Source organism: Oncorhynchus mykiss, chromosome 15 (genome assembly GCF_057628025.1).
Source record: "Oncorhynchus mykiss isolate SJ-2025 chromosome 15, ASM5762802v1, whole genome shotgun sequence".
Taxonomy (NCBI): Eukaryota; Metazoa; Chordata; class Actinopteri; order Salmoniformes; family Salmonidae; genus Oncorhynchus; species Oncorhynchus mykiss.
The window spans coordinates 16,294,172-16,319,927 of NC_143036.1; the positions used below are offsets into that span (position 1 = coordinate 16,294,172).

Below are 25,756 nucleotides of genomic sequence, written 5' to 3' on the forward strand. Positions count from 1 at the left end.
CGATTCCTCAATGCCTATTGGTTTATAAAAAAAATCTACCAACCCATTCGTCAAGAAATAAACATGTTCCCGCCTACTCACTTTGCCAGGACTAAGGAGATTTAAAAGTGAACATTTAGGGTTGTTTGAGGTGAACAGAAAGCTGTTATTGGACGTTGTCGTAAGGACATGAGTAAGTTTTTATTTGATCAAATTCGATCTACGAATGTAGCTATGATTTAGCCTTTGCTACTGCTAAAATTCGTTAACCAACTGTACACCACGGAACACTCAACCCCTTGGTTAGGAAGAAGTTTCGCTAGTTAGTTTAGCCGGTAGCTAACTAACATGTTATAGGTATCCAAACCATTCATTCACTATGCTTGCTTACATATGGAAATATAGGTTTGTGTCAAGATACTCAACCTAACTACTATAAGTTGTTTGTCACGCAATATATATTTACAGAAAAAAAAACAGTTACTGTCTTTCGTCCCTCGCGAGTTAAGTTACTTCAGACAGTTTAGGATTCACGTTAGCTATTTACACGCAGCAACTTGCTAACGTGTCAGGGATGCTGGCAAGTTGTCTGTCTACACACAATAACTAGCTACAGTCTGCACTGGTCGATATGCAATGAGGTTTAGAGTACAGTGTTGCATATCAAGCACATTATTGCATGTCAGCCGTTGCAGACGAGCAGTAGCCACACACTGTCAAATCAACATTTTAATTTATTCTCAGCCAGGGGGCCTTTTGAGAGCTTTAAGCCAGTGGGTCCTAAAAAAGCAGGTATAAAACTTGTCATCACTATTATGAATACAAAGAGAAGTCTGGTGATGGCTAGGATAAGATAAAATGAACAACTTAAAAATAACTGGAGGAAGGCAAAAATCTATCATATGGGAAAACCTTTGACTGTAATGACTGACAGCTTGAGTGTCTGTCTAATGATCTGTGAGTGTCAGTACTCTTAATAAGAATATGGAACGGACTCTAACCCTGACCTGTGAGCGTTTAGTCATGGTAATTAGGTTTCTCCAAGCTCTGATGCTGGTCATTAGTAGCCTACTGAACTTGCTCACTGTCTGGTACTCAGCACTCTATTGTCCCTCTAATCACTCTGACATCAATGCAAATGTATTTGAAAATCTAATCAAACACTTCATGAGAGCTCATGAGCTCATGTTGTGCAACATCTCTATAGGCTATACAATTGTGTGAGGAAACAGAGTGATGGCCTCTTAAAAAGAGGAGGCTCCCATCAGCTTTCTATAGGCTAGGCCTACAATATTTATTAAGTTTTCTAATATTAAGCACATTGCTTATATTTACAACAGGTGTATAGCCTACCTGGCTGGCATGAAAATGAACCACAGGAAAAGCGTCCTCCATTCACTATTTAAGTGCATAGATGACATGTATTTTTTTCCCCCCTGTCCCTGTTTTGAGACAGGTGCATGATAATGGTCCATTCTAAATCTAAACTAATTTCACACATATATTGTTTAGTTTATGTAAAGACAAGATTAAATCAAGAATAGTATGATGGGTGATATTAGCCTCACTTATAAATTATATATTATCACTTGTGAATGATGCCCAGCATAAAAAAGGCCTTATTTTTTTATTTTTCATAATCGCACACCTCATGTAGCCTAACCCATAGGCCTATATGTTTTGATAAGGTTTGTATCACAAATAAAGTGGCCAAATAACTTATTAAAATTATGCACATTAATCCACTTTACAAAGGGTGTAGAGCCTAACTGGCATACATAAACAGCGTGTAAGTTTCAAGTTTGGGGAAGATCATTTAAACCATAAGAATGCACCTTTATGGGTCTCCTGAGTGGCGCTGTGGTCTAAGGCACTGCATCGCATGCAGTGCTAGAGGCGTTACTACAGACCCGAGTTCATTTCCCTGGCTGTGCCACAACTGGCCGTGGCTGGGAGTCCCATAGGACGGTGCACAATTGGGTTAGGGGAGGGTTTGACTGGTGGGCCTTTACTTGACATATCCTGCTCTAGCGACTCCTTGTGGCATGCCGGTTAGGCAGGTCATGTTTCGGAGGATGCATGACTCCATCTTCGCCTCCCCGAGCCCATTGGGGGATTGCAGCGATGAGACGAGAGAAACAATTTTTGGGAAAAAACAAAATTCACCTTTTATAATAAAAACATTACGTGTATAATTACATTTGCAGTCACTTTTGATAATGATGTTTTACGATAATGGAACATTTGCGCTTATAGCCTACTACCGTGTGCGCATTGCTGTGCTTATAATGTGAAGAAATAGTGGTTTAACAAGATTTTTAAGCTTAACGTTCTGATCTGTTGCGTCAGCCACATTGCATAATTTTTTTTTTTTTTTTAATGCTAGTGGTTGTATTAATTTGGGCTCTATTGCATCCCACAACTGTCCCAGACTATGTTTGGAATATTTCTCTCACACAGAATAGAGTAGGTCAACTTTTGTACTATTGGGTATAGTACATTGACATAGGATAGTGATTTTGTTGTTCGTTAGGCCTACTCATCTTGTTGGCTGACGAAACAAATGTGGACAGTTCTTCCAATAGCTTCAATATGCACCTAGGAATTGGATAAGGACGCGTGCAGTTGTGTCCCCAATGTGTGTGTCGGTAGCCTGTGAGAAAGACCCAATCACGTGATGGAGAGCCATGTGAGTGAGAGGTGATTTTTGGAGCACTCGGGGAGAAGGGAGCTTAACAGCCACTGGCTGGAAAAGGCATAGATATATATTTTTTAGGGTACATTACAGCCACACAAAGGGGATGCTGCCATGAAATTCAAGCTATTATCAAGTGCTTGTCAAATTGTGAATGAGTGACTGATGTTGTGTGTACAGCCTGCGCAAAACAAAACAAAGCAGAGCTCATGCTTTTTAAGTGACTATTTTTCAAATCATAATTAGTCGCATCATGCAGCCTTGCAATGTATTAAAAATGAAAACGTATAGCCCAATGTTTGTAGAACAAGTTACATTAATAACTCTAAATTAAGCATATAGGAATACCTGTTTCTTTGTTAACTGCTCAACACAGAATAGCCAAATGTGCGCACTCCCTCAAATCGTTTGGAGAAAATATCCTTTCTATTTTATTCAGCTTCGTTTAATTCTATTCTCCATACTAGCCAGATCAGGACCCAAGCGTAAGGACAACTCAAGTGTATGCTTTTCTGTTCTTCTGAAATAGACATTTTCTTCATATCATGCTTCTTTAGACTTGCCTAAAATAAATAATGGACCTATTGTGATAGTGTAGGCTATATTATATGGATGTATTACTTTTTAAAATTGTAGATGTTCCAAAGGTCTGCATCAGTGGCTTGTAGGCTATGTGTGGAAGCCAGGAGATGCTAAATGCATTTGTTAATTAATGGTCAAGTACCATTTATTTGCTTGACAATCACCGTCTGGGGAAATTTCGTGACTGCCACAGCCCTATCGTGGTCAGACCAGATATCTGTCATCTCAACTGTCACCGATCAGACTTTTTAGCTTTTTTAAATTTTTACAGTATATTTATAAGCAGCATGGGGCTCCAGACAAAGTTAAAGCTTCTTGAGATCAACATTTAGCAGATGCTTTTATCCAAACCAACTTAGTCATGCGTGTATACAGTTGAAGTCGGAAGTTTACATACACCTTACCCAAGTACATTTAAACTCAGTTTTTCACAATTCCTGACATTTAATCCTAGTAAAAATTCCCTGTCTTAGGTCAGTTAGGATCTCTACTTATTTTAAGAATGTGAAATGTCAGAATAATAGTAGAGAGGGATTTATTTCATCACATTCCCAGTGGGTCAGAAGTTTATATACACTCAATTAGTATTTGATAGCATTGCCTTTAAATTGTTTAACTTGGGTTAAACGTTTCATTTAGGCTTCCACAAGCTTCCCACAATAAGTCGGGTGAATTTTGGCCCATTCCTCCTGACCGAGCTGGTGTAACTGAGTCAGGTTTGTAGGCCTCCTTGCTCGCACACATGCTTTTTCAATTCTGCCCACACATTTTCTATGGGATTGAGGTCAGGGCTTTGTGATGGCCACTCCAATACCTTGACTTTGTTGTCCTTAAGCCATTTTACCACAACTTTGGAAGTATGCTTGGGGTCATTGTCCATTTGGAAGACCAATTTGCGACCAAGCTTTAACTTCTTGACTGATGTCTTGAGATGTTGCTTCAATATATCCACATTTTCTGTCTTCATGATGCCATCTATTTTGTGAAGTGCACCAGTCCCTCCTGCAGCAAAGCACCCCCACAACATGATGCTGCCACCCCCGTGCTTCACGGTTAGGATGGTGTTCTTCGGCTTGCAAGCCTCCCCCTTTTTCCTCCAAACATAACGATGGTCATTATGGCCAAACAGTTCTATTTTTGTTTCATCAGACCAGAGGACATTTCTCCAAAAAGTACAATCTTTGTCCCCATGTGCAGTTGCAAACCGTAGTCTGGCTTTTTAATGGTGGTTTTGGAGCAGTGGCTTCTTCCTTGCTGAGCAGCCTTTCAGGTTATGTTGATATTTGACTCGTTTTACTGTGGATATAGATACTTTTGCACCTGTTTCCTCCAGCATCTTCACAAAGTCCTTTGCTGTTGTTCTGGGATTGATTTGCACTTTTCACACCAAAGTACGTTCATCTCTAGGAGACAGAACGCACCTCCTTCCTGAGCGGTATGACGGCTGCGTGGTCCCATGGTGTTTATACTTGTGTACTATTGTTTGTACAGATGAACGTGGTACCTTCAGGCATTTGGAAATAGCTCCTAAGGCTGAACCAGACTTGTGGGGCTGACAATTTTTTTTTCTGAGGTCTTGGTTGATTTCTTTGATATTCCCATGATATCAAACAAAGGCACTGTGTTTGAAGGTAGGCCTTGAAATACATCCACAGGTACACCTCCAATTGACTCAAATTATGTCAATTGGCCTATCAAAAGTTTCTAAAGCCATGACATCATTTTATGGAATTTTCCATGCTGTTTAAAGGCACAGTCAATTTAGTGTATGTCAACTTCTGACCCACTGAAATTGTGATGCAGTGAAATAATCTGTAAAAAAACATTTGGAAAAATGACTTGTCATGCACAAAGTAGATGTCCTAACCGACTTGCCAAAACTATAGTTTGTTCACAAGAAATTTGTGGAGTGGTTGAATAACGTGTTTTAATGACTCCAACCTAAGTGTATGTAAACTTCCCACAACTGTATATGTTATTTGTGGATCACTAAAGTCTCCACGTTGCACATCTTGTCCTCATGGCTCTTTCACTATACTGTCTTTAAGGCATGATTTAATTGTGACGTACCCATTATCTTGGTTGTAGTACGTAACCATAAGCCTATGTGTTTATTTTTGGCAGGACTTTGGCTTTTCAGGCAAGGCGTATGGGTCCTCAAGGAATATTGTGAGAAGAATAGCCACCAATCTTCCACTTAAACCATGCCCCAGGGTCCATTTTCAGGTAAGACTGTATCTGCGACAGAGAAGGCAGGCACACTATGTCGGAAGTCTCCAATGATCAATGACATGTTATAGAACTGAAAGTGATTGATACTATTCTTTGTAGACTGTCTGCTGCGTGTGACATTGTTTCAATAACTATCACTTTGTCAGCGCTTACAGTGACTCTGTCCTCTCCAAGCCTTGTGTCATGTTTTCTTAGCGTTCTGGCCTGATGTATTCTGATCTAATGGTTAAGTCACTTTCATCAAGAGTGGTTTCCTGCTTGTTCATCTGTTTTGATGCTCCAACTCTAAACAGAATGGAAAACATGAACCTACGTGCTGATTGTTTGGGATTATTAGTAGGACTGGGACGATGCCAGTATCGCGATACTCATTAGTGTCATGGCAAAATAAATTATACAAAGTGTATTTAACTTCTTTAGAAAAACAGCCCTAATGTTGGAAACATCAATATTTTGTCATTCAGGGTCCTATTTATTTTCCAAGTTATAGTACACTATTTTACATTCAGAAGGTTTTTAAAGGACCAAAGAGTTTTTTTGTTTTTGACATTTGCCCCAATTTGGTGAAAACGCATTACGGGGCCTTTTGAATGTTTAGATAAAACATAAGTCTGGTAAAAAAAAACAACATTTTTGCATTAGTCACAGGAACAGTTGTTTTTAGTTTTTTTATGTAGTCATGTTAGTTCCCTGTTCTCAATCTTTAGATTCAGTTTTTCTTTTCAACACTTTTCTTTCTCCCTCTCTTTAGCTGTCCTTCCTTTCTGTGAGGAATGCATTGTCTGCTTTAGGTCAGTTCACCTGGAAACCTGTAATAGTAACCTTGTGCTGCTGACACATTTCTGGTAGCATACCAGCATACCAAAGGTCCTCTTATTAGGACTATCCACTGTCCTTATTTCTTCTGTTTTCTTACCTTTCCTATGCTGAGTTTTTAGAGACGGCATAAGAATCAGCCTTGACAGGCTATTGATAGACGGCATAAGAATCAGCCTTGACAGGCTATTGATAGACGGCATAAGAATCAGCCTTGACAGGCTATTGATAGACGGCATAAGAATCAGCCTTGACAGGCTATTGATAGACGGCGTAAGAATCAGCCTTGTTGCCGTCTTGTACCGTGAATGCTCTCCGTTGGCTTTGGTTGACAAAAAAAATCTAATGTCTGTCAGAATACATTTCCAAGTAGTGTGAATGCAGTTTTGAGTCATAAGATGAGAATAGCACGTGTGTGGCTAAACAGGACTGAGTTTTTTTGTTGTTGACCGAATCCTCTGGTATGTAAGGAGAATGTTTAGGTGTATTGTTTAATATGGGTGCCCTGTGTCTCAGCTCAATCTTTACACTGAAGACTGTAGTGTCCTGAACAGTGCTGGGAGACAGAATGGACTGGTTGCCTCTTTGGCTGATGTTGTCTGGATCGACAGGGAAGATGAAAATGACTGGTTTGGATTTGGAAGACTGAGGTAAGAAGAGGAGTGGGCCGTGGAACAGCCACACTTTCTCAAGCTGTGATGCTGCTGTTCATTGACCCATACACTGCTCATGTGTTAACTATAACATCTTCCTCTCTTCTAATATGGTGCTTGTTTACCATTGGTCGCATTCAGGTCAGAAGCACCGTCCGGGCTCATGTTCCGTTCTCACCCGCCTCAGCCCAAACAACAACCTTTGCCCAGACGTAGATCATTACCCAGCCTGCACCAGGGTCAAACCCGCAGCAACGATGAGGCCATCCAGAAGATCAGTGCTCTGGAGATGGAGCTAGCCAAACTCGGAGCCCAGATCGCACAGGTAGTACTGACCCAGGAGCAGAACGCACAGACACCAGGTATGGAACAGAGAACCCCGGAACACACACTAAAGGGTAAAGAAATAATCTTCAAAACAAACACAAAGTTCAAACAACTCATAGCGGTCTAAGGCACTGCATCTCAGTGGTAGGTGTCACTACAGACCCTAGTTAGATTCCAGGCTGTTTCACAACCGGCCGTGATTGGGCGGTGCACAATTGTCCCAGTGTCGTTGGGGTTTGGCCAGGGTAGGCCGCCATTGTAAAGAAGAATTTTAACTGACTTGCCTAGTTAAATAAAATTTGCTGGGTAAGATGCGGTACTTCTACATTTCTCTAATGACCTATCTGCCTGAAGAGGGAAGCTTTATGGCATAATTGTCTAAGCTAGTACTCTCCTGCCCCAGGTGGTCCTCCTGCCCCAGGCGCCCCTCCACCTCCTCCACTCATGGGATTCCAGCGGAGCTTCTCGGTCGTTGACCTCATCCAGGAGCGCCGTGGGAATAAGACAGATGGCCAGACACTGCTGAACCAGGAGCCCAAGCAGGCAGAGGTCCCCAACATGCTGGATGTGCTTAAAGACATCGGCAAAGTCAAGCTACGCCCCGCTAAGAGGTGGGCACCATGTTCGTCTGACTTCTACATTAGGAGATGGGCACAACTCTGTTTTACTAACTGAAAACTTGACTAATTTCCAGCTAAAACAGATTTTCCTTACTTCCTGTGTATTATTGTCCAGTCGGCTAGAGAGCCAAGCCTAGTGAGCCCACAGATGCTGCGTCTCTCATCGCTAATGCCTTGAAGCGCAAGTTTGCCCATCGCCACGACAATGAGAACAAGGAGTTTGACTTCCCAGCCTCTGAACTGAAACCTTTCTGTCCTGAATTCCCCAAGACTGACAAAGTAGAGGTTCCCCTGGTAAGAGCAACACTGATACTACTATTACATCAACCATGAATCCCCAGTTTGGGCCTTATAGTTTCAAACTACACTGTAAAACCTTAATCTGTGAATTTCTGGCTATTGTGTGTCTGGGTTGTCATTTGCTTAACTTTCTCTGGCCTCTAGAGTCAGCACTGGCTGAAAACCCCAGCCCCTGTAGTGAAACTACACCGAGACACCCATGGTAAGAGAAGTACAAGCATGACTAAAATCTTAGATTTTATAAAGTAATCTGATCTAATATTTGATGCGAGTTTGGAAACTAATTTGCTCCTGTCTCTTTTACCTGACCTGTAGTTTGGGCAGCACATGTTGAAATCTACTGGCCAGAGAAAGCTCCTCTGAGCACCCAGAGATGGTTTGACCTCCAGACACCCATGGACACTTAAGTGCCTTATCAACCTGTTTGTCACCCGTCTCTGGATGGCCATGTTGTTTGACTAGATATACAATCAATCTGCTCTCTGTTCCTACTCACCAACAGTATTGCCTCAGTCTTCAGTTCTTGTACTTTGATAACATACCATATGTAATTATTTGTTTTACTTTCATTTAAAATATCCTTTTTGTTAAACTGATGCCAGTTTCAAAGTCTTCGATCTTAAATTAGGACGGTCCAAGATTGGTTGTCAGATTTTGTTTTAATGTAGATTTTTGTACCACAACTAAATTCCAATGAGATTCACCCGTGTGTGTTCTGGATATAGTCGAACACTACAAAATCCTAACATTCCTCAACTGTTAACTACATGTATTAAAGGGGATTGAACGGTTTCTAAATGCACATCCATTTTGCATGCCCTTTAAGGCAGTTGTATTTATTTTTGCCTCACTGGGTCTTTGCTGTCTACTTCTTACCAGGGATAGACATGTATGCAGAGAAGAGGGATCACTTGTGTAATAGGCAATTTAATATTTTTGTAAATTGCATCCTAGTCGGTTAAATGTATTTCTAGTTAATACCAATTTATCAAAGCGTCCATGGTTGATTTAATTGTAGACTAGCTCGCTTTGAGTTGTACTGGGACAAGTTCCGGACCAAACTTACACTAATCTACAGTCTTTAGCCAGTCTTTTTATTCATTACTTACCGATGCTGGGCAGGAGGACGTTTTATTAGTTCCAGATTCATGACAAGCCCATTCTGAGGTAATGCTACTCCATGACCAGCTGTATCCCTCTTTTTAAACCACAAATGTCTTCATGTTAGTTTCATACCAGTTCCACTGATGGTAAACAATTGAAGACATTGGCCAGTTTTATTTCATGGAAAAATACTAAGCTTTGAACCTTTGCACGGTGGGAACATAGACAACTGTCAATAATACTTGATTTAAAACCTGAACTCAAACATAGGGATTGTGTGAGGAGAAATGTCATCTACATTTGACAAACCTAGAATAAAACCAATGAAACTGTGTACATGAAATGTTTTTTTTCCAATTCTCAATTAAAGATACATTTCAGGTAAATAGGAACTGTTTGCACATTTATAGTAATCTGTGCACAAGCAGAGACCTTGAGTGGTTGAACAATGAATGACCGAGGGCTCTTACAATCGATCACTGAAGTGTTACAGAAATGTAAAAAAGGTCATTTCCAAATGAGTTGACATGCAGCGGTCTCCGCTAACATGGGAGCCTTTCAGTCTACATAGTCGAGCCCTGAAGCTCCTTCATACCGTTCTGAACATAAACCGATGTAGAACAGAGTTGCCTGTCATGTCAGCTCTGTTCATTACATTTCAAGCTGCGATGTTGAGTATCACTCAATACAGCCCTGTTTATGACGCCGAACACTGAAGTTCAATTGGATCATTGAAATTTGTCAACTGTTTATTAAATCAAAAACTGCAACAGGCATGTATCAAAAAGGTCAACACAGCAAAGCCTTTACAAAACGGCTTGATACTGAAGTCATCTTCCCAAAATGGCTGCTGCAAAAAAATTGTAAACAGTCTATCAACAGTCTAACAGCGAAATTACAAATCAGCTAAAATAAAAAGCACCCGTTATTGTTCAAAACATCTGTGCCGTCTATACAGAATCAGAAAAAAACCACCTGAATTAGATGGAATGTTCCCATGTAAAAAAAGGATTGAGTTTACTCACAAAAGGCAAAGGGGATCAGAGTGCAAGCATACGATGCACTTAATGAGTAGTAGAAGCTGGTTTGGTCACTTAGCGTAGTTTGTGCATAGTTAAGGCATCGGTAGAGCAGTCCTCTAGGTTGCATGTGGCTATGATGAGACATTCAGAGAGAGTCCCATTCAGTAGACGTAAACATGTTTACCAGGTAGCTAAACTACTACAGTCCAACCTATACCTTGGGATAGAGATTGGCAAAACCCTGAGCGAGTTGCATTGTGATGGAGTTCAGATGAGATGCGTGTGAAAGGATCCAGGGTGACAGAGATCGAGGTCACCCATGCTCTACAGTCTACAATAATGCTTTTTCATATTGGTTCTATTCTACAATACCATTGCATTCTAGAATACAATTCCGTCTGTCCCAAATTCTTTCAGAACAGAAGTGGTGTCCAACGTCAGTCTTTTGGGAGTGCAAGGAGAAGAGGAATACAATGGAGCACAGGTGGTGTTTCCTTTATGGCATCTGGTGACTGTCCGTCTGTCAGACGGAGGCTTTGTGCTCGACTTCAGCAGTTGGGCGACAGTTCAAACGCTAATGTTTCTTCACATCTGTGCTTAGAAGGCGGAACCGAAATGATTCATTTCGATGTGACAACAAAGACGTCTGTAAACAGTCTTCGTAGAGGCAGCAAAAGGACTGGGCATGTCACTTTTTTTACATGAGGAAGAAGATTCGTTATAAAATCAACACACACCATGTCATTTCTGTGCAGTCTTTAGAGAGCCTCTTCTCAATACGTTTGAAATGACTTTCAAAGCATCCTGTAGAACTTGGTTTGAAAATGGCACTTCAACTAGAAAAGTGTATTCTTCAGTTACTGTCATTCCCTTAGATTCACTTTGCCACCAAAAAGTGTCAAATTAGTAAGGCCAAAACTTCAGAGGACAAATAAATAAAACAAGCTAATAAAAATAATATAATACAGCAGTAGCCAAATGAGGTATCTAGGTGTTTCTCCATGTCAAGGAAATGAATTAAAAATTAAATAAAATCAGTGGTTTGTCAAAGACGGGACGCAAAAGCAACAAACTTAAAGTTCAGGTGGGGGGGTGGGGTTTGAAGTCCACACCCTGCCCCTTCCACCACCCAGTGTGGTGAGGCCCGGGGTTAAGGGTCAGGGTTGTAAGGGCAAACATGGAGTGTCAGGACTCTTTCCTTCCCTGAGGTATTTCTTTGGAGTTAGTTGCTCCTGTGGCTGTTGCCGTGGTGACAGCTGTGGGTTCCACAGCAGAGGCAGACTCTGGTTCTGACTCAGTGATGGCAGGTGTTGGCATGGTGACGGAGGCAGGGCTGCTAGGTTCCAGCTCGTCGGGGCTCGACGGCCGCTCCTGCTGTACTAACCCACCCCAGCTGGCCTTGTTCAGCCCCAGGTGGCCCAGCATGGTCTGGGACAGACGCGTGTCAGAGAACCGACCCCACTCGGCAAACAGAGGCTCCACCACATACGTCATGAAGCCTGGGGAAGGGAAGACAGGGAGACACACAGGGTTCAAAAGGCAGGCCTAATAGAGCTTCTGGTTCTATCAATGGAATGTAGCTAGTACTTACCTAGAAACCATCATAACTTACCAATCTGAATGTTTCCCATTGAGTTTCTCTGGCTATCACACAGTGGACTGACTTCAAGTTTGTGCTTCTTCTCAATGTCTCCTACAGATGGATAGACAACACACACTGATCAGAAAACAGGATAGGTGAAGAGAAAATTAGAGATTAATGAGAGGCTACCTTGGTGAAAAAACTCTTGAGTCACTTTCTCGCTCCACTGTTTGCTCAGCTCCCAGGGTCTGCAGGGGTTGCAGATGTCCGCACACTTCAGAGCCATCTGCAAAGAGTTATTGACAAAAACAGCCAGTTCTACAGTTTCCCCATGCACAACTAAGAGCCACAATTACTGGTTAGTTATCACAGTTTCCCCAGGCCCAACTCTAAACCTATGGCCCAGCTGGTAACTGACCTGGAGGATGAAGTGTCGGTGGCTGGCGTTGCTCAGGCACAGGTCATCCTGGTTCAGGTGTGTTCTGAACTTCCCCAGGTACTCGTTCTGTCTGCTGATGTCAGTGGCCAGGATCAGAGATCCCAGCTGGCGCTCCATCTTCAGCCTGATGAGCTCATGAGTTTAAATAAAATGTATACTACAACAACCAACTCATTACCTTGCTCTTTAACAGAGTAATGTTTATTGATGAAACATTTGGCACTGGAAAAAGAACATGACTGACCCTTCCTCAGCAGGCAGGTGGGAGAACAGGCCAGTCTCTCTGAGCAGACCTACTGCAGACCGCCAGTGGTGGTTCTCCAGAACAGAGGAGTTCTACAGACCAGAGACAGATTTTGAGAATGCTGTCATCTTGAGCTACTAACTGCATTCAATCATGGATCTCAACATTACATGGCCATCTATTGATCTCCAGCCAGGTCTAAAGCTACAGGAGCTTGGATTGCTTTACGTTCTCCCCTCTAGAGCTTGGATTGCTTTACGTTCTCCCCTCTAGAGCTTGGATTGCTTTACGTTCTCCCCTCTAGAGCTTGGCCAACATGACAGCGTAGCATTAGCCAGAGGGTTATACTACAAAGCAGGATCAAAAAGTTGTCCTAAATATTCTGATAACATTTTATTTTTTAGGAAAGATAAGCTTGTAATGGGTTTGGGCTGATTGATATCTAAGATGAGCTTTTTATTATTCATCTTTATGCCCCCTTGTCGCTGGCTGTAACTCCCCTCCAGCCTTGTCGCTGGCTGTAACTCCCCTCCAGCCTTGTCGCTGGCTGTAACTCCCCTCCAGCCTTGTCGCTGGCTGTAACTCCCCTCCAGCCTTGTTGCTGGCTGTAACTCCCCTCCAGCCTTGTCGCTGGCTGTAAGATGGAGCCATGCGTCCTCTGAAACACGACCCTACCAAGCCACACTGCTTCTTGACACACTGCTCGCATAACCCGGAAGCAAGCTGCACCAATGGTGGAAATACCTTCAACTGACGACAGCTTGCAGGCGCCCGGCCCGCCACAATGAGACAGGAAAATACCTTCCAACTGACGACAGCTTGCAGGCGCCCGGCCCGCCACAATGAGACAGGAAAATACCTTCCAACTGACGACAGCTTGCAGGCGCCCGGCCCGCCACAATGAGACAGGAAAATACCTTCAACTGACGACAGCTTGCAGGCGCCCGGCCCGCCACAATGAGACAGGAAAATACCTTCCAACTGACGACAGCTTGCAGGCGCCCGGCCCGCCACAATGAGACAGGAAAATACCTTCCAACTGACGACAGCTTGCAGGCGCCCGGCCCGCCACAATGAGACAGGAAAATACCTTCCAACTGACGACAGCTTGCAGGCGCCCGGCCCGCCACAATGAGACAGGAAAATACCTTCAACTGACGACAGCTTGCAGGCGCCCGGCCCGCCACAATGAGACAGGAAAATACCGGCCCGCCACAATGAGACAGGAAAATACCGGCCCGCCACAATGAGACAGGAAAATACCGGCCCGCCACAATGAGACAGGAAAATACCGGCCCGCCACAATGAGACAGGAAAATACCGGCCCGCCACAATGAGACAGGAAAATACCGGCCCGCCACAATGAGACAGGAAAATACCGGCCCGCCACAATGAGACAGGAAAATACCGGCCCGCCACAATGAGACAGGAAAATACCGGCCCGCCACAATGAGACAGGAAAATACCGGCCCGCCACAATGAGACAGGAAAATACCGGCCCGCCACAATGAGACAGGAAAATACCGGCCCGCCACAATGAGACAGGAAAATACCGGCCCGCCACAATGAGACAAGAAAATACCGGCCCGCCACAATGAGACAGGAAAATACCTTCCAACTGACGACAGCTTGCAGGCGCCCGGCCCGCCACAATGACAAGAAAATACCGGCCCACCACAATGAGACAGGAAAATACCGGCCCGCCACAATGAGACAGGAAAATACCGGCCCGCCACAATGACAAGAAAATACCGGCCCGCCACAATGAGACAGGAAAATACCGACCCGCCACAATGAGACAGGAAAATACCGGCCCGCCACAATGAGACAGGAAAATACCGGCCCGCCACAATGAGACAGGAAAATACCGGCCCGCCACAATGACACAAGAAAATACCGGCCCGCCACAATGAGACAAGAAAATACCGGCTCGCCACAATGAGACAAGAAAATACCAGCCCGCCACAATGACACAAGAAAATACCGGCTCGCCACAATGACACAAGAAAATACCGGCCCGCCACAATGACACAAGAAAATACCGGCCCGCCACAATGAGACAGGAAAATACCTTCCAACTGACGACAGCTTGCAGGCGCCCGGCCTGCCACAATGACAAGAAAATACCGGCCCGCCACAATGAGACAAGAAAATACCGGCCCGCCACAATGAGACAGGAAAATACCGGCCCGCCACAATGAGACAGGAAAATACCGGCCCGCCACAATGAGACAGGAAAATACCGGCCCGCCACAATGAGACAAGAAAATACCTTCCAACTGACGACAGCTTGCAGGTGCCCAGCCCGCCACAATGACAAGAAAATACCGGCCCGCCACAATGAGACAGGAAAATACCGGCCCGCCACAATGACACAAGAAAATACCGGCCGGCCAAACCCTCCCCTAACCCAGACGATGCTGGGCCAGTTGTGCGCCATCTTGTGGGTCTCCCGGTCATGGCCGGCTGTGAGATCAAACCAGCCTGAGATCGAACCAGTCTGTAGTGACGCCTCAGCACTGTGATGTAGTGACGCCTCAGCACTGTGATGTAGTGCCTTAGATCGCTGTGCAACTCAGGAGGCCCAAGTTTATCTTTTTAATTAACCAGAAAATCAATAGTTAGCCACCTCAGTGATACTGCTTTGTAGTATAACCCTCTGGTCTAATATGGCTTCTAAAGTAGCTGTAGACTGCTCCAGCTATGGGCTCTCACCCTGTAGAGCTTGGCCAGGTAGTGGTTGGTCTTGATGAGGAAAGGCTGGTTGACTCCCGGGTGGTCCAGGTCATGAGTAGCAGCTGCTAGCAGGCCCAGGAGGATGTCACAGGACGTCAGGGACTTGGCCAGCTATGGAGAGACCGGGAATGTCAGCTCAATTTTTATCGGCTCCAGGAGCAAATGCCTAGGCTTTAGCTCAGTGGGATAACCCAGTTCAAACACCCAGTAAGCTACTTCTGAATACTTTCTGTACAACAGAAAACTAGCACGGTCAATCTGTCTGCTACCTTGGGTTCTCGCAGGTAGCAGTACATGGCCTGTGTGACATCAGCAGCGTGCACAGCGTTGTGGTAGGGGTTGAGGCTGTGGTAGTCCTCCTGCACCATGACCAGGAAGCGCCACAGCTTCACCATGTCCAGCTGAAACAGCTCCAGCAGACCATACTGGTTCAGGAGGTGGAAGGTCATCGTCACCAGGCTGTTTCCTGCATGGAGAGGGATGTGAGATCTAGTTTAAGAGCTGGTCAGGAATAGTGTTCAGGGGCGGGTAGTTGTGTTTTTTGTGGTGGAGTTTAGCATGGCAATGACAATCTATGGAGAATGACTTAAGAGTCCCCACCATCCCAGTTCTACACAGCATTCAGCAAAACAAACACCAGAGGGCATCATTGTCTATAAATGTCTGATGAGTTGAAAGCAGGCCTATGCAGTCATGTCACACTCATTCTGTGAGGATGAGGACATTACAAAAATGTAGGTAAAGCTCTGGGAGAAAAAGTGGACATCTGTTAGAAATATACCATTCGTTAATCTGTCGAAGAGGAAAATGTCAAAATTCCAGCTCCCGACCCTTTCCAGCATACACTGCAAGAGAAAAACACATGTACATGTAAGTGTGTGTTTAGCCATGCACATAAACATGAATTGTGTATGCATACGAGTGTATGATTGGCTCAGAGCGTATGGTCTGTGTGAGAGCATCAGACCTTGGCCTGTCCAATGTAGTCCTCATCCAGGATGTGGAGGGGGTTGAGGTGGGTTGTTCCCCAGAGCAGACGGGACGAGTGCAGGTATCTCTGGAAGCTGAGCAGTCTGCGGAGCCGCCTACCAGACACGGGCCCAGCCGAGATGAAGCCAGGACCAGGGATAAGACTAGAGGCTGAGGTGGATTCTGAGCAGGCTGAAACCACAAGGGTTTATTCAGAACATTGGAGTTGTTTAAAACAGTGGTTCTCAAACTTTGGGTCCAGGACCCTTTTTGTTATAGCAAATTCATCAGGGACCCCCTCATAACTCAGGTGATATAAAACTAGAATACAAGGAGTGTTACTTTGACCAGTAGTATAAAGTACTTAAGTAGTACTTTAAAGTATTTTTGTGGGTATCTGTACTTTATTTAGATTTGACTACTTTTACTTCACTACATTCCTAAAGAAAATAAATGTACTTTTTACTCCATACCTTTTCCCTGACACCCAAAAGTACTAGTTGCATTTTGAATACTTAGCAGGACAGGAACATTATCTAATTCACACACTTATCAGGAGAACATCCCTGGGTCATCCTTACTTCCTCTGATCTGGCGGACTCACTATTTGTAAATGATGTCTGAGTGTTGAAGTATGCCCCTGGCTATTCGTAAATAAAAAGAAAATCGTGCCGTCTGGTTTGTTTAATATAATGAATTTGAGATGAGTAAAAGTAATGACACCTTAAAAGAAAATGACTCAAGTAAAAGTGAAAGTCACCCAGTAAAATACTACTTGAAAGTATTTTGTTTTAAATATACTTAAGTATCAGAAGTAAAAGTATTAAATCAAAGTTACTTTTTCCACCACTGATTGACTTTGGCAGTGCATGGCCGGACAAACCTTCAGGCCCTGGGAAGGAACATTTTAAAGATCCACCTCTTGGCATCAGAGAAAAATGTGCCGTTTTCAAGCAAATGTCCTGCAATTCTACACATTTTGTCACGAGACAAAGAACATTTTGCAGTTTTAAAGCTTAAAATTAGTGCATTGCCAAAAACAAATAGTACCTTACTGTGACTGTTTTAAATGACAAAATGGTGAGAAATAAACAAAACACCTTCTTAGCGAAGTACAATTTCTCAAGCAAGAATTTTGCTAGGACTGTCTGGGAGTGGTCGGAGTGAGGAGGAGAGAACTGAAAACTAGCAGCAGTGGAGGATGCTGAGGGAAGGACGGCTCAAAATAATGGCTGGAACATATGGAAACTATGTGTTTGATACCATTCCACCTATTCCCACTCCAGCGATTACCACGAGCCCATCCTCCCCAATTAAGGTGTCACCAACCTCCTGTTTAGGACTCTTTCTAATGTACCACCTATGATGTCACCAGGCAGGCCAAAACGGCTGAAACTTCAAGCAAACAGGTCTCACACAAAGGGCATCGATTTTCAGTATTATTCCAACCTCAGACTAAACTGGGCCTTAAAGTTGAAAAATGTATGGCGTACAGTGGATACCAATATCCCTGTGAGCCTCCCAGGCCAATGTTACCAAGGGGTAAGAACATGAATTGTGGATTAATATTATAACATTGTATTACACCCTCAACTATTCCATTGCCATTTTTTGTTTGTTATCCGTTAGTAATGGTCATAAAATGTTTGTCGTCAAAAACACGGATATGGCCGAGGACCCCTTGCAGTACAAGGTTTACAACAGAGGATAGATTCAACAGAAACAGGGGGATGACATGGCGTGTCTGGTTTACACAGTAGAGGTCTATCTAATAATTTAGTAATGTACTCTGCTTGATAATCCCCAGGCACTAGTCACAGACATCTGCTCCAAATCTTAAATCAGGAATGTTGCACGGATGTTTGGGTGGACTTATAATTGAGACAAAGAGCTATCCAAATGTCCAAAAAGTTCAATACGTGAATGAGAACGCTGATGAAACCAATAAGAATACTGATGAATTGTGAAATGGCGCCTAACCAATTGTGCCATGTGTTTTTTTTCCCCCACGTAAGAATTTCACTGTAAGGCTACACCTGTTGTATTCGGCGCACATGACAAATAAACTTTGATTTGATACCAATAAGAAGACTGACGAAACCAATAAGAAGACTGACGAAAGCAATAAGAAGACTGACGAAAGCAATAAGAACGCTGATGAAAGCAATACAAATTAAATCAATAAGAATGAAAGAAGTGGACAAATGATTGATGTACATACACATTCCTGTGAGGTCACTCTGGATTCAAGACTGGTCAACTATGAACACCACTGCCTGAGGATGGACACTTACACTGCCTACACTTAGCCTACTGCTTGGACACACACACACACACACACGTCACAAGTCATGCTTCGTCAGTGGACACATACACCATGGCTGGAAAGTCATGGTACAACTCAGGAAGCATGTCAGCATTCCGAGGAAGGCATTTACTTTTAAACCAGGAAGTGAACACATGGAACGTCTGTCAGAGAGAGAACTCCACTGGACTGTGAGTCACTAACGTAGCAGGACTCACATTCAGGGTTGGCGGTCAGATTACAACTTTCTTTTCAATTCATGAACTGAATGTCACAGTATTTTCTCTACAAGACTTTGTCCAAATTAAATATCACTCCACTTCCTGAACTAGAACAGTACCCCACCCTGCTCAGTCACATAAGTATTATTCAGGTTGACTTATTTACATAAAAGACAATGATGTCAACTAATCAGTGTGTGAAATAAATAAGATTATTCACCAACATCTGTCAGGTATAGCAGATCTACCGACTTAAGACCGGTAGTACCCGCAGGGGTAGGGCTGTATGCCGGTACCATCTCTATCTCTTAACTGATCAGTGAGGGTAACTAGAGGAAAGTCACACCACAACTACTACGCAGTGAGGAAATATGTTTTTTTTGTTGTCGTCATGGTTCATACTCACAGTGTAGGGTCCGGAAGTCAATGCACAGGTACGGATAGGAACCTCTTCCTTCTGGTTCAAATCCTACCTGACTTCTCACTCGAACATCTCCTAGAGGGAAGCAAGACGCACACACGTCCTCAAGAGTCATGAAACGTACAGTTGAGAAAGAGCGCTCCCACACACAGGTCACCAACATGCTGTACTCACACACATGCACTCTCCCTCTCCTCCTCTCCCTTTGGAGAAAGGGCAGCAGCATGTAGACCACTAAAGGAACTAGGAACAGCTGAGCATGCAATGCCAGGCAAGGCTACAGTAACACTAGTATTAGTAGTCAGAGCAGCAGAGCAACCTACAGTAGAGTACAGTAGACAGGTTTGTGCTTCATACTCAGAGGCGAACACTGACTATTGCTATGGTACTATGGCACTGGTCCAGGCAACCCAGTCAATACTGGTCTCCTAGATGAGTCATTCAGCAGCACAGTCAGACTGACAGGCTAATGCAGCTCTTCAGCACTGATTTGTACATCAGATCAGTCATTCAGTACAGTCTCACTCCCACCAGCTTACTTACTTGGGAACAGCTGTTTGAATATAACACAAGCCCCTAGCAAAATAGCAAAACTGGGAATTACCATTAAAGGACGGTCACATACAGATTTCATTTAAATATACAAAAAGGTATGCATGATGTACACAAACTCAGATATACATGCAGTCACACGGTGTCTGTGTGTGAGCTGCACGTTTAAAATGTGTGATGAGATGTGGAGAGTCACGTTTTCCCATTCTATGTGCCAGCGGGCCTTGACGTCAGGGGAATATGGGTCAGACAGTTGATTTGCAATGTGCACTGACCTCTACGCTGTAATGCTTTTAAACCCACTGTATGACAGACTGGACTAGTAATTTATCACAGGCCCTGGCAAATAGCCTACATGTCCTGAACTGAGATGTTGCAGCACCTCTTATTATACATTTTAATATCCACCCTCCACAAAAACACATTATCTCAAAGTAGGCCTAATACTAGAGCCAGAGATAACCAGGGGAACGCTAGTAGCACCAACTCTACAAAAACACATGGTCTCAAAGTAGGCCTAATACTAGAGCCAGAGGTAACCAGGGGAACGCTAGTAGCACCAACTCCACAAAAACACATTATCTCAAAGTAGGCCTAATACTAGAGCCAGAGGTAACCAGGGGAACGCTAGTAGCACCAACTCCACAAAAACACATGCTCTCAAAGTAGGCCTAATACTAGAGCCAGAGGTAACCAGGGGAACGCTAGTAGCACCAACTCTACAAAAACACATGGTCTCAAAGTAGGCCTAATACTAGAGCCAGAGGTAACCAGGGGAATGCTAGTAGCACCAACTCCACAAAAACACATGCTCTCAAAGTAGGCCTAATACTAGAGCCAGAGATGACCAGGGGAACGCTAGTAGCAGCAAATTGTTGTTACATCATTGAGTTAAAATGGTCCTTTAAATAGTCTTCTTGAGATGATTGAACTACTGAAGATGTCAGTAATCGGTGTTTAATTCGAACAAAATTGTATCCGAAAATAGTTAATCAAACTATTTGCAGCACAAACCATCATAGGTTCCTCCAGACAGGAAGTGAGGTCAGTGACCTGGCCAGTTGTAGGTTATAAACAGGGCCCAGAGTATTTCCTGAAACTCCTGGCCCTATGTACATAATCTCCCATGACAACAGAACAGGCATAAGGGTCTGGTCTGCTAGACTGACTGCTGGGTAGGCAGGGCAAAATCCAACTCAATAAACTATTATCCCCAAATGTTACGTGGCAGTGCAGACAACATAATATATACATAACCAACAAGACAGGACAGACTCTTACAAACAACCACACAGACATAGTGGTCTAAATCGAGTGGACTCCTAGCATGCACACAGAGGACCCAGAACATTCCACTGACCTATGTACCCAGCACAACACAGAATTAAACCTCGGCCTCAGTAAATCTGCTCAAAAAGCAGAGGCTTAATTCTGTGGCCCAACGGCTGGCCTGGACGGCTGGACGGACTCAGACATGACTTAAACCTTATGTGATGGAGAGATTATCAAAGAGATCAGACAAGTGAGTCACTCTGCATCCATCTCTGTCTGCCTGAATTCCTCTATCCCTTTCTAAAATGTATTTATCCCTTTTACATTGTTACTTAAGCTATTATGTAATATGACAAGAACAACAATATTTCAACCCTTTCCTTGATGTGCAATCTAGAGGCCTGATGCCTGTTCATTGTAAATGTGGGGACAGTGAGCAGTACTTATAGTTGCTAGTATTGAAATGCTAGTTGTACTACAACAAAATGGCTGGTGGTGCTGCTGAGTGAGTGTGGGTGGGGACAGTACTCACAGTAACTAGCATAACGCTAGTTGGTGTGTACTGTATGTGACAGGGGGCAGTACTTACCGAGCATACGAATGTACAGAGCAGTCTGATCTGAGCTGTCATACGAGATGGCCCCTCGTCTCTGAAGGAGAGGAAAGACAAAAAAAAGATTAAACACTTGAATAATACGAGTGGTGCTGGCCTTCCGTCTACTAAAGTCATCTAGGTTCAACCATCCATTTCATTCCTCTGAGGACTGTTAGGCTGCTGAACGGTTGGGTTCAACTGATAGACTTTCACACAGGCCCACAAGGTGCGTCATCTTTGTAATGGTACACACACTCTCCATCTATTTATCAGCCAGTGTGAGAAACATGCATGCTGCGTAAGCAGCAGAAAACACTCACACGGAGTGTGTGTACACATGACATATGCACGGAGCGTGTGCGAGCGCGTGTGTACACATGACATATGCACGGAGCATGTGCGAGCGCGTGTGTACACATGACATATGCACGGAGCGTGTAGTGAGAGAGCTGGTGGGATATATGGTGTGGGAAGCTCTGTACTACATGTAGGGGGAACATGCTGCTCCAGACAGACTGGGTTGAGATGTCCATCTGGTAAAACCTAAGAGTTAATCACACCTCATTTCCCCAGTAATAGGCTCCTTGTTACCGTGACGATAGAGCAAAGCTGCTTGCTGATTAGGACAGCAGCAGACAACACTCCCAACGACACTAGGCTTACCGAGCACGCAAGACAGAAAGAGGGGGGGGAGAGTGGCAGCGAGACTACCACACACACACGGAGGGGGGGGGGGGGGGGGGGAGTATTCATAGAGCCAAGAGGGGGGGGGGGGGGTAAGATTATTCATACAGCCAAGGGGGGGGGGGTAAGAGTATTCATACAGCCAAGAGGGGGGGTAAGAGTATTCATACAGCCAAGAGGGGGGGGGGTAAGAGTATTCATACAGCCAAGAGGGGGGGGTAAGAGTATTCATACAGCCAAGGGGGGGGGTAAGAGTATTCATACAGCCAAGAGGGGGGGGTAAGAGTATTCATACAGCCAAGAGGGGGGGGTAAGAGTATTCATACAGCCAAGAGGGGGGGTAAGAGTATTCATACAGCCAAGAGGGGGGGGTAAGAGTATTCATACAGCCAAGAGGGGGGGGGGGTAAGAGTATTCATACAGCCAAGAGGGGGGGGTAAGAGTATTCATACAGCCAAGGGGGGGGGGGGGGGGGGTAAGAGTATTCATACAGCCAAGAGGGGGGGGTAAGAGTATTCATACAGCCAAGAGGGGGGGGGGGGGGGGGGGGTAAGAGTATTCATACAGCCAAGAGGGGGGGTAAGAGTATTCATACAGCCAAGAGGGGGGGGGTAAGAGTATTCATACAGCCAAGAGGGGGGGGGGGGTAAGAGTATTCATACAGCCAAGAGGGGGGGTAAGAGTATTCATACAGCCAAGAGGGGGGGGTAAGAGTATTCATACAGCCAAGAGGGGGGGGTAAGAGTATTCATATAGCCAAGAGGGGGGGGTAAGAGTATTCATATAGCCAAGAGGGGGGGGTAAGAGTATTCATACAGCCAAGAGGGGGGGGGGGGTAAGAGTATTCATACAGCCAAGAGGGGGGGTAAGAGTATTCATACAGACAGCCAAGAGGGGGGGGTAAGAGTATTCATATAGCCAAGAGGGGGGGGTAAGAGTATTCATATAGCCAAGAGGGGGGGGTAAGAGTATTCATACAGCCAAGAGGGGGGGGGGGGGGGGGGGGGGGGGTAAGAGTATTCATACAGCCAAGGGGGGGGGGGGGGGGGGTAAGAGTATTCATACAGCCAAGAGGGGGGGTAAGAGTATTCATACAGCCAAGGGGGGGGGGGGGGGGGGTAAGAGTATTCATACAGCCAAGAGGGGGGGTAAGAGTATTCATACAGCCAAGAGGGGGGGGGTAAGAGTATTCATACAGCCAAGAGGGGGGGGTAAGAGTATTCATACAGCCAAGAGGGGGGGGTAAGAGTATTCATACAGCCAAGGGGGGGGGGGGGTAAGAGTATTCATACAGCCAAGAGGGGGGGGGGGGTAAGAGTATTCATACAGCCAAGAGGGGGGGTATGAGTATTCATACAGACATAGGTATTCATACAGCCAAGTCAAACCTGTTTTCAAAAATGCACACAAACATAGACCTAGGACAATACTAGAGAGCAAGAGAGAGATATATCTGGTGCCTGGCCCTAATCAGCAGGTTGCAGTAACAGAGGAACCAACCAGGGGATATCCTCAACCTGCTGTCACCCACAGACAGATGCTCAGGCCTGTACACGGTCTTGGCTCACCTCCCCTTGCACCACACACACACGATCCAGAGAGGGGAGGGTGGTGTCTCCAGAGCTAGTTTCCCCACAAGACTCCCCCTCCCTGGGCTGAGCTTGCCTTGGCTCTCCTCCCCTCCAGCCAGGGTGTCCCCAGATGGCACATCACTCAGGCCCGTGACGTCAATCGGCTTAGCCTCATTTGCATTCATGATACTTTACCCATTTTCATTCCCTCACTCTGTTTATTTCTCCCTCGCTCATCCCCTCTGGGCTCCACTCTCGAATGAAAAACAAAACGCTTTGAAGCCATATTCTCCTCACAATGCAGTGGAGAGGCCTTTAAAAACAGCAATTTATTGATGCTTACGGGTGTCAACTGAAGGTGACAGAATTATTATTAACAAAATGTCTAAGCAGCTTGTTATGGCCTAGTCCCATTGGGATTGATCACATCTGAAAAACAGTCCAGAGTTATGGTAACCAGTTTAACAACCACCATCTCACACACACACGTCTGTAACCACTTAGAAACCCAGATAAGGATCAGGGTTCGTCTCCACCAAACTGTCGTCACAGACACCCTCTCTCTCTCTCTCTCTGGGTGTGTCCATCTTCCTCTGACCCTAAGTGTCCTCTAATTCTAAGCTCCCATGACGGCGACGGCCAATCCAAGATAATATTTGACCGGCTTGCAAACAGGCTTGTGGTGCAGTATTTTACTGTCAACACGCCGCTGTGTTCACACACACAGCACCAGCGCTTAGCGGGAGTAATATCCACCCTGTGTGCGTGGGCGGGGGATAAACAGACTGGCATAACCATAAGCAGAAAGACCCCAAACTACTGCATATAACCTTTTCAATCACAAACACACACAGACACACCCCCCTTTGGCTGACAGTACCGTCACTCATCACTTCAGTGTCAGTTAGCAGCCAACTGGCAGGATTACCAGGTCCTCCTCAGGCAGGGTCAGGCAACTTCTCCAAGATCGGTCAGACAGGTCAGAGGTCAGACTGGACTGAGGCATCAACCCCAGGCCATGTGAAAGGAAAGGGGGATACCTAGTCAGTTGCCCAACAATGCATTCAACTTAATTGAGTCTTCCACATTTAACCCAACCCCTCTGAATCAGAGGTGTGGAGGGCTGCCTGTGAAACAGAGATCAGGTTAGTGTCTGTAGTTTGTTCAGTTTTACACAAGTAAACGACAAACAAAATGTGTGTCCTAAACCTACCTTGTCTGAGAGAACAGTTTAAGTGAAACAAAATGTTTTTAGATGGAATTCAAGTGTAACGCATCTAGAGACTTTTTCAGCATCAGGTTTGATCATGTGTAGCCTAGTTGACACTACTGTAGGTGTACTTGAAGCTAAATCTAAACCCAACCAGACAGCTCTACAGAGCGAACCCTGTGAATGATCATTGATGCCAAGTCTAACAGCTCCAGGCCTTTAAAGTGGTGTTAAGCAGAGCCTGGTCAAAGCTCATCCACCCACACTTCCCCGTTTCAGCCCCAGGGCAATGTCACTTAAAATGTATGCCGAGCAAAAATCATCGATTTCAAAGATTAACAAAAACCATACAACTCATGAACAAGGACTACTTTTAACAATTTACACTGACGATTTTACAAAAACACATTTACTGGAAGAGCTGTGCAGATGCAAAATTTGGTAACAGAATTTCGGTAAAATCTTTGTGTCCGTGCTTTCCAGAAACTCTTAAAATATCTGTTCCAAATGAAGATTCAACAATGTTTGCAGAAATAATGCGGTGTCAGCTATGACGTACACACTGACTTTGAAAAACCTCTTTTGGTTATTGAAAGAGTAAGTGAAGTGATGTACACACGTTAAC

General features: G+C 44.5%; 2 protein-coding genes across 5 annotated transcripts in view; one reads left to right on the top strand and one right to left on the bottom strand.

Moving 5' to 3' along the window:
• The first annotated feature begins 52 nt into the window (after positions 1-52).
• LOC110489686 (mitochondrial fission regulator 1) lies at positions 53-9,652 on the top strand. 2 transcript variants are annotated; one of them, XM_090199380.1, is made up of 8 exons: positions 53-172; positions 5,381-5,482; positions 6,821-6,954; positions 7,099-7,319; positions 7,688-7,895; positions 8,020-8,198; positions 8,349-8,406; positions 8,520-9,652. In XM_090199380.1, exons 4-6 carry the CDS (start codon positions 7,121-7,123, stop codon positions 8,039-8,041), a joined length of 429 nt encoding a protein of 142 aa, XP_090055506.1. In that variant the 5' UTR covers positions 53-172; positions 5,381-5,482; positions 6,821-6,954; positions 7,099-7,120; the 3' UTR covers positions 8,042-8,198; positions 8,349-8,406; positions 8,520-9,652. The 2 variants fall into 2 exon arrangements, with proteins under 2 accessions (XP_090055506.1, XP_090055508.1); XM_090199382.1 differs by having other exon boundaries at positions 7,099-7,282.
• A 387-nt stretch (positions 9,653-10,039) lies between these two features.
• LOC110489684 (high affinity 3',5'-cyclic-AMP phosphodiesterase 7A) overlaps positions 10,040-25,756 on the bottom strand; it is a 28,481-nt gene continuing 12,764 nt past the window's right edge. Inside the window, exons 2-13 of one of the 3 annotated variants that reach the window (XM_036943859.2) lie at positions 21,661-21,721; positions 19,791-19,823; positions 19,233-19,322; positions 16,299-16,492; positions 16,113-16,176; positions 15,601-15,797; positions 15,311-15,442; positions 12,596-12,687; positions 12,331-12,475; positions 12,102-12,198; positions 11,943-12,023; positions 10,040-11,829 (exon numbers count right to left, since the gene is read on the bottom strand). In XM_036943859.2, the coding sequence (XP_036799754.1) occupies positions 11,516-11,829; positions 11,943-12,023; positions 12,102-12,198; positions 12,331-12,475; positions 12,596-12,687; positions 15,311-15,442; positions 15,601-15,797; positions 16,113-16,176; positions 16,299-16,492; positions 19,233-19,322; positions 19,791-19,823; positions 21,661-21,721 (1,500 nt within the window). In that variant the 3' untranslated portion in view covers positions 10,040-11,515. The remainder of the gene's footprint in view (positions 11,830-11,942; positions 12,024-12,101; positions 12,199-12,330; positions 12,476-12,595; positions 12,688-15,310; positions 15,443-15,600; positions 15,798-16,112; positions 16,177-16,298; positions 16,493-19,232; positions 19,323-19,790; positions 19,824-21,660; positions 21,722-25,756) is intronic. The other 2 variants (XM_036943861.2, XM_036943862.2) reach the window with 2 other exon arrangements.

Coding starts and splice junctions, on each gene's coding strand:
- LOC110489686 (XM_090199380.1), top strand. CDS start 7,121: ATGTTCCGTTCTCACCCGCCTCAGCCCAAACAACAACCTTTGCCCAGA. Junction 7,320..7,687: donor GCAGAACGCACAGACACCAG/GTATGGAACAGA, acceptor CTCCTGCCCCAG/GTGGTCCTCCTGCCCCAGGC. Junction 7,896..8,019: donor AAGCTACGCCCCGCTAAGAG/GTGGGCACCATG, acceptor ATTATTGTCCAG/TCGGCTAGAGAGCCAAGCCT.